This window comes from Orcinus orca, chromosome 20 (genome assembly GCF_937001465.1).
Source record: "Orcinus orca chromosome 20, mOrcOrc1.1, whole genome shotgun sequence".
Classification (NCBI taxonomy): Eukaryota; Metazoa; Chordata; class Mammalia; order Artiodactyla; family Delphinidae; genus Orcinus; species Orcinus orca.
The window spans coordinates 31,313,001-31,324,980 of NC_064578.1; the positions used below are offsets into that span (position 1 = coordinate 31,313,001).

At 43.6% G+C, this 11,980-nt stretch overlaps 1 protein-coding gene across 1 annotated transcript; it reads left to right on the top strand.

Moving 5' to 3' along the window:
- The first annotated feature begins 2,561 nt into the window (after positions 1-2,561).
- Positions 2,562-6,202, top strand: CHD9NB (CHD9 neighbor). Its single transcript, XM_049703943.1, has one exon. The coding sequence runs from the start codon at positions 2,797-2,799 to the stop codon at positions 2,953-2,955; it is 159 nt and encodes a 52-aa protein (XP_049559900.1). The 5' UTR covers positions 2,562-2,796; the 3' UTR covers positions 2,956-6,202.
- The last annotated feature ends 5,778 nt before the right edge of the window (positions 6,203-11,980 follow it).

Sequence of the window (11,980 nt, forward strand, 5' to 3'; positions counted from 1 at the left end):
AAATATTTTGGAAGTATCCTACTGTGGTCCCATCCATCACTGGGTGGTCCATTTCTCTTTCCTTGTCTTTCCGCCGCCTCATCCTATTCCTAGGGCAATGTCCCCTGGGCAGAGCCAGCTAGTGATCTGGCAAATCAGAGTCTTCATAGGAGGTGAATCCATCTCTGAGAAAGTTGAGGAAGAGGTTGGGTGTGGGTAGGTCTGGCTTTACAGGCCTTATGCTTCATTTAAACTTCTGTTGTCACCATCTTGAAATTCTTAATAATTTTTGAACAAGGGCTCACATTTTGATTTCACACGGGCCCTTCAATTATGTAACCAGTCCTGGGTGTGAGTGTCACAGGCACGACAAGGCTGCTCACCAGGTTCACTCAGAAAAGGGCCCTCATCTGTCTTACCAACCACACCTCTAAACTAACCCAAGCCCAGCCTGAGGGTTTTACCTGTCTCCTTGGTGCTCCTGCCGCCTGTCTTTTGTGCTGACTTGGGACAAGCATGATTAATTGGGAGGATTCACAAGAGACTTGTTGGCCTAGGATCCCAGTATCCAAACGAGGATTTGCCTTAATTAGGACTTCTTAACTGGAAGGCAAATGGAACCTCCCTCTTCCACCCTGACACCCCCAAAATGTACTTTGGCGTTTACATGGGAGAGGTAAACCGACAGCATTATAATGTCCTCCTAATTGTCACTCTGCCAGCCCGGTTGGCAAGAAGCTCATTCAAAGAAAGGTGATTTACGGGGAGTCTTACCACATTCCTGTGGATCACTGAATACCTAAGTCCAGGAAGATGAATGGCGTTAACCAGAGGCAGTGGGGGTGGCAGCAGGAGGGGACAAGGAGTGGGAAGGTCACAGGGTGTGCAGGCAGCATCCTGAGCTGGCTGCCAACCACGCGTGTGACCTCAGGCCATTGACCTAACCGCTCTGGACTCAGTTACTCCCCCTCTAGCGTGGCTTAACGATACTCCCTCGTAGGACTGTTTGATTATGAGGAATAAACGAGAGGACGTGTGTAAAACATCCGAGGCTGGCATGTACCCAGCCCTCCGGAAGTGAATGGAGTTGGCGTCACCTTTGACTGCTGTGTGCATACTCGGGGAAGAATACAGTCTGTGCTTCTCTGAAAAGGTACTACATGGACCTGCTTGATCCTCTTTGCAGCTTCCTGGGAGCTGCACCAGAACTATCGGGCCCCTTTTGGAGCTAGGAAAAAGAAAGCGAGGTGATCAGAAAATAAAAGAGGAGTCAAATATAGAGAATTCGTTCACAGCTTTGAAAACTTTTACCCATGTGTCCTGGATTAAAAGAGCAATGACAGGGCTTCCCTGGTGACACAGTGGTTAAGAATCCGCCTGCCAATGCAGGGGACACGGGTTCGAGCCCTGGTCCGGGAAAATCCCACATGCCGTGGAGCAGCTAAGCCCGTGCGCCACAATTACTGAGCCTGTGCTCTAGAGCCCGTGAGCCACAACTACTGAAGCCCGTGCACCTACAGCCCGTGCTACACAACAAGAGAAACCACCACGATAAGAAGCCTACGCACAGCAATGAAGAGTAGCCCCCGATCACTGCAACTAGACAAAGCCTGCGTGCAGCAACGAAGACCCAACGCAACCAAAAATAAATAAATAAAAATAAATAAATTTATTTTTAAAAAAAGAGCAAGACAGGCCTACCAAACTGATGACACCTATGATGGTTTATGAAGATGGCCCGGTGGGGTCTTTAAAAGAGATAAGATGAACGTAGTGATAGAGCGGAATCTGGATGACCTGGGTTCTAATCTCAGCCCTGCTATTTCCAGGCTGTTAGACCTTAAATTATTCAACCTCTCTGTGCCTCAGTGTCTCCATCTGTTAAATGAGGATTAAATAACACAACCTGCCTCTTAGAGTTGTTGTGAGGATGGAACAAGATGATGAATGTAAACTGTACTTGGTACCAAGTAGCACTTGGTACCTGCTAATTTGTTTATTTATTTATCTATTTATTTATTTTTCCTTCTAGTTTTATTGAGATATAATTGATATATAACACTGTATAACTTCAAGCTGTACAGCATAATTTTTTGGATTTTACACATCATGAAATGATTATCACAATAAGTTTAATGAACATCCATCATCTCTTAAAGATACAACATTAAAGAAACAAAAATTTGTGTGTGTATGTGTGTGATGAGAACTCTTAGGATTCACTCTGTTAACAACTTTCATATATAACATACAGCAGTGTTAATGTTTTCATTACTTACCTGTTTGGGTTAAACCCTGTTTGGGTTAAACCATGATCTTAGCCCCATTCCTCAACCCCGGGTGGAGGTGGCATTCTAGGGTGGGGGGGGGTGGACTCCAAGCGGGGGGTCTGTGAGTCCCGGAACTGGATATGACCCTGGGACACGGAGGAAGGGCACAGCTAGTTGCTTAGTAACAGGGCTTTATTTGCAGCAAGAGAGGGCTGGTGTTTACAGGTAACTAGGTGGGGGGTTGTAATTTGTAAAGAAGAAGTTACCGGTTAAACAAAAGGGAATTCTTCTGATGGAATGAATAGGGCTTGGTGCTAGCAGGAAGAGCCCCCTTCCAGGCCCTGCCCATCCCGCAGATGGGGCGGGGGGCGGGGGTGTCATTATGCAGATTGGACTGGTGTCTTCCTGTGACCATAGAAACGGAACCTGTGCTCTTTCAGCTGTGTTCTGAGGAAGGGCTATTTAACACTGGCACCTGAGGATCTGCCACACAGAGCGTCCTCACCTCGGGACATCCCAGGGCACTCACCCTCTGCGTCCAACTGAGATGGGATGCCACTCCAGCAAGAGCACCAAGGTGGAAGGGGCGTCCCAGAAACCTGCAGAACAGCCCGAGGGAGAGGAACCAAATCTGCGGGCTGGCACAGAGGCAGCAGATGGCAAAGACGCCTCCTTGAAGGATGGTGCCCCTGAGCAGAAGAACTGAGATGCTTCTTGCTGGATTCGGACCCTCACCTCATCCGTGGAACTGCCTTTGGCCAATGAAACTCGGGACAAACCCCATCCTGAGAAGCTCCAAAGAGAGGGAGGAGAGAGAAATTCCCGCCTTTGGGATTCAGGCTTCAGAAATTACCTTCATCGGGCTTTGCTCTGGAGCTGAGAGGGAGATGTGGCCACGGGGAGTCCTATTTCCCCAGCTCTCCGATAGAGAGGACGAAAGAAGTCTTCACACATCCTGGGACTTTCCCTGAGCTTCTGGAAACGGGGGAGCCCCATAGCAGACTGCTCTGGCTCTGGTGAATCTCTGCTGCTGAGCTGTGACTGTCTTGTGACCCTACCCCCTTCCATGTGCCTCACGTTTCTGAACTCTGAAAGCTCTGTGGTCATAGCATCGATGGGGATGTGTGGTACTCGGTTTCTTTCTTTCCTTCTTTCTTTCTTCCTTTTTTTTTTTTTTTTTGGTTTGTTTTTTTCTCTCTCCTTTTTTCTAATAGCTGGCTGAATAGCCAGTGCCCATCACAGGAAGGTTTGGGGTTTGGCTCACTCCACACTGTTTGTATGAATACTTTAATATTTAACTTGGAGAATTGTTAATGAATTATGGGAAAAATCAGGATCAGACTGTGATCATGGCAATGGGAGACAAGGCCTTGATCATCCAGTGCGTGGAACACTGAGTGCTGGTGGGAAGGAAGGAGGAGGGATTCATGTTCTTGGTTTTTTAATCCCCAGAAAAATGTCCCTCTGCTGATGTTCCTGTGTCTCCTCACATCAAGAGTCTGTCAATCTGAACCCTCTAGCGTCTGAGCTATCTGTGTCCAGCCTTTGGAAATATTTCGCTGTTTACTGACATGTCTGTCAGCTTCTCTTTTCCCCCCCTTGCATGTGTTTTGTTTTTAATTCGACCCCAAAGCATTTTAATTTGAAATCAAATGGATATGTTTGCAAATAAATGATGACATAACACGTTTGAAAGACCGGACTGGGGAGCCGGGATTAGAGGATCAGCGGGGAAGTATGGGTGTGATTCTGTAGAACGCAGGTGAGCGAAGGGGCTATGGAGACAGCACGTTACTGGAAATGACCCTTCTTTTTGGCCATCAAAACCTCAGAAACTGAAGAGGATTCTTTTGAGAATCTTGCACCTGGGGTAAAGAGCAGGAAAGAAGGAAGGACAAGAAGTAGAGTAATTCGACCTGCAAATTGACTGCAGAGCGCTCCTGTTGCTTCAGCGTCTTTTAGGGAGGGAGCAAGAGAGATGGGGCCCACTCAGCTGGCCCGAAGCCCTGCTTTTTCCCCGGGGGTAGGAAACTTGCAGTGGGCCAGGAAACAGGCCTGGGCTTGCAGCTGGGGATCAGGAAGTTTGGGGCCTCTTTCTACAGCTTTCTGGGCATAGGCCAAGCTCTGGTAACTGCTTTCAATTTTTTTTTTTTTTTTTAATACAATTCTGTTTTTCTCCCTCCTCCCACCTAATGGAAATTCATCCTGCAAAATAGGACAGTGTCTGGTAAGAAGCTGCTCACAGTATACACCCTCAGGACTCCCGGAAAAAGTTCTCAGCTGGTGGTGAGGTTTTGAGGCAGGGTGGTGCTTATTTCACCAGCTCCTGAGGGGCAAAACTCACTCAGCTTCTTAGCAAATCAAGTGAAGGAGACTCCAGGTCCTCAGAAGTTCAGAAAACAGGGTGGTTTGTTTTGCTTCCTTCTGAGATGGTGTAAAATGCTTGTTTAATTAAATTCAAGATCCCTGTGGGTTTTAAAAACTGGATTCTTCATCCACCTCCAGCTGTGGCAGGCACGCTGCAATTTGCCAAGAAGCTAATCTGTAACAGGAAATAGGACCCAGTTTCTTTGTAAGGACATTCCAGTTGTGCCATTGGGGCTCAGTATCACTCATCTGTGTCCCTCTGAGGCTCAAGTGCCTGGTGAAGGTGGCCAGAATTATGTTTACTCAAATGAGCTTGAAACTCTTTAAAGACAGGTCTGCATAGACTTGGCCCATAACTTGAAAGCCATTGCTCTGGCCCACTTCCAAAACTACTGGAAGAGGAGGAGTTTGTTTACTAGTCACCTTTCTATCCACCTATCCCTCCATCTATTCATCCATCTATCCATCCATTCAACCTCCCATCCAACCAGTCCATTCAATCCATCTATCTGTTTGTCTATCCATTTACCTACATACTTACCTTCCTACCTACCTATGCATTCAGCTCTTCCCTTGGATGTTTCAGTTATATGAGGCAATAAACTTCCCATTTCAAACCAAATTCATTCATTAAGCAGATATTTATTGAGTTTCTACTCTTCTCTATCACTCAATCATTTATTCCTTGCTTTATCCATCCATTAATCCAGCAGTTACTGGAAGACCACTCTGTGCCAAACTCCCTATTGTTAATAAAATATTGAAGTGTGTCTAGTGGGAGCACAGCCTGGAGTAGGGTGGTTCAGAGAGATCTTTCCAGCCTAGGTGAGACCCATGTGGAGCCTTTAAGAGTAAGTAGGGATTGGCTAGAGAAAGAGGATGAGTGTTTCAGGGGAAGGGGAACGTATGAGCCGAGATTGGAGGCTACATCAGGCATGACGTGCAGTGTTGTGGGAGCCTGAAGGTCACATCACACAGTGACAGGGAGGTGAGGCTTAATAACTAAAAGGATCAGATCACGAAGGGCCTTATGCTTCATACTTAGAGGCTGAGAGTTCATCCTAATGGTAATGAGGAGGCCACTGAAGGTCTTTAGGTAGAGGAATAATGCCAGGATGTCAGTTGCTTTTGACTGCTTTGTATCTTGCCTTCGGGTAACAAATCCCATCTTTTCCCTTTGGGGAACCCTTTTCTTACCCACTCTCAGTTTACATGACTTGCTGATCCCATTCTCGGGCTCAAGGCTGAGTGCTGTATGTGCCTGGTCGAATTGACTAATTCAAGGAAGGGCATCTGACCCAAACCAGTCTTCCTGGAGACTTTCTGCTGACACAACAAGGAAAGAAGTATTCACTTTCTTTTGGAGTTAATAAAATTGCAGGATTTTAGCTTGGAGCCTCTTAATGGCAATCTTCCCACCACTGGGGAGGGTCTGCTTGAGAATGAAGCCACAGCAGATAGTGGAGCTGAGAGGAGAGACATATTCCCAATGAACCTGTTTGCGCAACTGGATCCAGCCATGCCAGAAGCTGTTACCACCCCTAGAAGATTTACACAAGCCAATAAACACTCAGTTTTTTTTTTTTCTGAGAGTGGTTTAAATTTGTTTCCATCATTTTCAAAGAGTTATGAGTAAATCAGACCAACTCAGATTTATGCTTTAGGTAGAGTAACTTGGTAGCTCGTTGAAGAATGGAGTTGAGAGGGATAAGGCTAGAAGTAGAAACACCAATTAGGAGACAATTGCCTGACCTAGGAAAAATATATCAGGTAGCTATTACTATTAAGACCTATTTTGTAACCAGCCACAAAATCTCAGTGGCACACAAGCATAAGCTTTTTCTTTGAACTCGTGTGTCTATGAGTCACTGTGATTCAGGCGATCAAGGCTACCTGAGGAGTGTTCACATGACAAATAGGAGCACAAGAGGCTGAGTCCAACTGCACAGCCACGGTCATGTCCTCTATTATTCCATTGCCCACAGCAAGTCACGTGGCCAAAACCAACATCAACAAGGGAGGAAAGTGCCCTCCTCTCTTGGAGGGTGAGGGAGTGAATATTTGCTAAACGATAATCTACTCTGACACATAAAGGAGAGTGAAGAGGACAAATTCAAGCAATATTTAGGGGATAGAATCAAGCAGTTTTGGTGGTTGATTTTACATAGGGGTGGAAGGAGAGAGAGAAGTCAAGGTTTCTGCTTGGGTGATGGGGCCGACGACGGTGCCACCATGTAAGAAAGGGATTCTGGGGCTTCCCTGGTGGCGCAGTGGTTGGGAGTCTGCCTGCCAATGCAGGGGACACGGGTTCATGCCCCGGTCTGGGAAGATCCCACATGCAGCGGAGCGGCTGGGCCCGTGAGTCATAGCCACTAAGCCTGTGCATCCGGAGCCTGTGCTCCGCAACGGGAGAGGCCACAACAGTGAGAGGCCTGTGTATTGGGAAAAAAAAAAAAAGAAAGGGATTCTGGGACGAGGGGCATGTTTAGAGGGAAGATCAGGAGTTGAGTTTTGGAAGGGTTGAGCTTGAGATGCTAACAGGACAAAATAAAAATAATTCTAAGCTTGGTGATGGATGTTATCTAGACTTATTGTGGTGATCATTTTGCAATATACACAAATACTGGATCATTATGTTGTACACCTGAAAGTAATATAAAGTTATATGTCAATTATACCTCAATAAAAAATAATAACAGCAAACAGTTATATCACTCTTACTGTGTCCAGGCATTGTTCTAAATGCTTTACATATAGGACTCGTTTAATCCTTTCAACCACTCCATCTTCTTTTTGCAGATTAAAACACAGAGGAGTTAAGTAGTTTACCCCAGTCCTTTCAGCTCTCAAAGACAGAGCTGGAACATGTACTAGGCAGTTTGGCTCCAGAGGGTGAGACTTGGGGAACTCATTTGGGAGTTGTGGGGATCCTCTTGGACCCCCCAGAGTTGGTATAGAGATTATTTTAAAGTGAAAACATTTGAGCACAGAAGATGCAGAAACAAATCTTTTACAAATTTCCCTTAGCTGCCTGAAATTACAAAATACAGCTGCCTTTAAACCCCCTCTGAGGGAGTTTCCTGCGAATTTAGCTGCCAAGAAGACAGAGTGTCCATTTCATTAGCATCAGAAAGCCCAATAGAACCTTCCATACTCTCCCATTGAAGCCCTAAAAATCCCCCTTTTGTTAAATTGGTATGTATACACCTTTCCTTGGGGCTATTCCAAGAGTTTTCCATTACTGGGAGCTCCCACAGGCTTGTGTGGAAATAAATCCTGTCTTTTCTCTTGTTAATCTTCTTTTCTCAGTTAAATTACCAGGCCCCCAACGGGAGCTAGAAGAGGAAAAGTTTTCTTCCCAACACTTTTGGCAATAAGGATGGGATGGTTGGGATTCCCCACTCTCTGGAGACTCCAACTAAGATCCCAGGACCTCTGACAATGCCAGCAAAGGTAAACTTTATTTACCAGTCAGAATCTTGGATCTCTGCCAGGGTCCAGACGAGCAAGGACAGGAAGAGTCTTTCAATTTGATTGAAATTGAAAAAAAAAAGATTTTCCAAATTTTAGATTTACAGAAGAAAACTTTTGTTTAAAACCAGTTCTTTGGATACTGGGACTTTTGTATTAGGTAGCTATTGTGTCTGTCTCTTGCGCTACTGTTTTGTGTTGTGATGTCTAGAAGTGTTTGTTTCCTGAGAACTTGGCTTTGGAAATTGAAAAGAGCATTCTCTCTGGCTTTCCACCTGCTGAGGGGTGTGATCTGCTGCCAACCACTAGGTGGTAGGCCCTGAGAATCTGTAGTCAGCTGGGCAGAAATGTGGGTAGCCTGGGTACCCCATGTGCAGCTGGTGTAGTACTTACCATTACCAGCTCTCAGGGGATTCATCTAAGTCTAAATTCTAAAGGGCCTCATCCCATAAGGACGCTTGTCTCTTTCTCCACTGCCTTTGTTCATCGCCTATGGCAATGGAGAGCCTTACTTCCTTCCTCTTGGCTACCTTTGAGTATGAGGGTTGTGTCTTCTGTGCCCTCTTTGAGGATGAGTTTTGCCCCCATAGTTAAGCCATAAAAATGCTTATGGTTTGAGTCACAGTTGACATGAGTATACTTTCTGAAGCCGGATTATAATCTAGCATCTTTGTTTGGAAGATACCTCTTGGGCTAGAAATTCTCCTTCCGGTTTTGGTTTTGAGGCCTCTCTATTCTCCCTACTTGATTCTGTTCCTCTCATGGGAACTTTTCAGTAGATTGAACTCCTTTCTTCTTAAACCCTCACTGACTGTATGCTCTGCACTAACTGTCTGCTTCCTTTCTTGTTGGCTCGACTTTTCTAAGGATAATTTAGAACTTCAGTGGTGCCTTTGAGAAAAGTTAAATCTTCCAAGCTGGATTTTCTAAGATTTTTTGCTTTCTATTTCAGCCCTTCAACTCCCTATAGTCACTGGAAATTTAGGTTACCCCCTGGCCCTCCTCAGGGGCTCTCAAGGGACTCAGGGACCCTCAAAAGCAAGCACATGAGGCTGAAAAAGAAGAAATAGACTAATTGTAAACAAAATTTAGTCCACAGCCTCCATAAGATTATACATCAGGAAAAAAGGAAAAATCTTAAAAGTCTCCTCCACAAATACTGGATAAAGCTTTAGCCCTCATACTGAGCAGGCAACAACTTGTTCCATCTGTCAGAAACACAGTTCAGATAAAAATACAAAAGTGGGACAAAGACGAGAACGAACTTTTATATATAAACTAGTGAATTTTGTATTATTGTATGTCTTAGTTTGGGCTGCCATAACAAGATATCATAGACTAGGAGGTTTAAACAGCAAATAGTTATTTCTCACAGTGCTGGAGGCTGGACACCCAAGATCAGGGTGCCAGCATGTTAGGGTTGTGGTGAGAGCCAGTTTTCTGGCTTGCAGGCTACTCTCTGTATTTTCACATGGTAAAGAAAGAAGAAAAAGAAAGAAAGAAAGATAGGAAGGAAGGGAGGAAGGAAGGAAGGAAGGGAGGGGAAATAGGAGGGGAAATAAAGACAGGGAATTCCCTGGCGGTCCAGTGGTTAGGGCTTGGCACTTTTGTGGCCTAGGGCCTGGGGTTCAATCCCTGGTCGGAGAACTAGAATGGGGGAGAGAGAGATCTGAGCATGAAAGAGCACCCTCTTGTGTTTCTTCTTATAAGGACACTAATCCCACTCATGAGGGCTCCATCCTCATGCCTTAATTACCTCCCAGAGGCCCTCATCTCCAAATATCATCACGTTGGGAATTAGAGTTTCAACATGTGAATTTTGGGGGACATAAACAGTCCTGTATTTATGGCTGATTCATGGCTAAAAATGCAAATGAAACCTATCTCTATTTGCAGCTGCCACTATGTATATGAATGTAAGTTATGTGTCTGATATTCTCCTACCTCTGGATGGTATTACCAAATTAACAAAGGAGATTTATTTTAATTGACTTAGAGAAAATAAGCAGTTATATAAATTAAATATCACTCAAACTCTCAGAAATGTGGGAACTAACCCAAATGATCTTCAAATTCACATCATTTGGGTAAATCTTTGTTAAATAAGACTAGTCTAATATTACTGGTTTAATAAAAACCGTCTTTGCCTACAATCATACATTTTTATTCTACTTGGATTTTCTAGTCAAAGCTACTATTATATTTACTAGATGTTTAAGATTATAAAACTTATAGATTTGATTCTAATCAAATTAAGTCATTACTCTGGCCAACTTTATTTCAACAATGATTATGTTTTATGATAAACCTGTCAAAATAGTCTCCAAAATCTTTTTTGCTTACTTGCAACCTTAAAGCTTTACTAAGTTAAATGATAGATATTCATTAAATATCTAGATCACTTCCAAATAAGATAAAATACTGAAACATTAAGTACTGCACATAAGTTTATATACTTTTGACTTCTTATTTTTACATAAAGACTACAGATACTTGGACCTGTTAATAAACATGTTCTTTTGCCACACTGGGAAATTGTGCTATGAGGAAGCATATGTCTCTTGAAATTGTGAGATGGTATATTCATAATTTTTCTTATCAACTACAGAATGCTGGTATATCACAGACAGTTCACAATTGTCTCTTTCCTAGTTTTCTCTGGAAAATAAAGATTACTAAGGGTTGAAAATTATAATCAATATATGTAAGTGGAACCAATGGAAATAATAAGAGCAGAGGAAAAAACTCTGTGCAAAATGTGCCAGGAAAGTAGGATATGTTTTTGATAAGAAAAAGTATACAATGTATTAAGGATATGTTTTTGTTAAGAAAAGAGAGAGTAATTTTGTCCTGAGTTAGTTGATTCAAGGTTGTTTAAAGGTTGTTCCAGAATGAGAAAGAGGAAGATGTAGGACAAGAACTAGATGGGTCTAGAAAGTTGTAAAGGGTCTGTGCTAGAGAAAGAGAGAGAGAGAGAGAGAGAGAGACTATTTAATCTCATATGGTCAAGCTGGATAAAATTAAATTGATTTATTATAAGATTTTTAAATGAGCTTTAATATCAGTAGTGTACTAATGCAAAACTAGAGTGTGATTTTTCTCTCTTAAAAAGACAAAATGTTTTGGATTGTTGGTCTGTTTTTAATAAGAGATTGTAAAAGGTTTTCTCTACCTTTTGAATAATCCACCTAGGAAACAAGGATTTTGAATCTTATTACAATAATTTCCTGTGTTGTCTTTATCATGCCCTCAGTTATTTAAGAGAAATGATTCTGGGCTTCCCTGGTGGCACAGTGGTTGGGAATCCGCCTGCCAATGTAGAGGACACCGGTTTGGACCCTGGTCCAGGAAGATCCCACATGTCGTGGAGTGGCTGAGCCCATGCACCACAGCTGCTGAGCCTGCACTCTGGAGCCCGCGAGCCACAACTGCTGAGCCTGCGTGCCGTGACTACTGAGGCCACATGCCTAGAGCCCGTGCTCCACAACAAGAGGGGCCACTGCAATGAGAGGCCTGCACACCACAGTGGGGAGTGGTCCCTGCTCGTTCCAACTAGAGGAAGCCTGTGTGCAGCAACGAAGACCCAACACAGCCAAAAATAAATAAATAAGTAAATTTATTAACCAAAAAAAAAAACAAAAAAAAGAGAAACAGTTCTTCTCACTTTTTTATAAGAGCTGAGTTTTTTTTTACAACCTTGTTACCTCCTATATTTACTTTTGAAATCTTTCATTGTTATTTCGGTTCAATTGACAATTAAGTATTGTCGCACAGTCATCTGTGCTCCTGGGTTTAAACCCTTTGACATTTTTGACAACTTTCCAAAATCAAATTCTACATGAAGTCTTCTTGACCTCGAACTGACCTTGAGATTTTGCAGAAGGCTCCTAGAA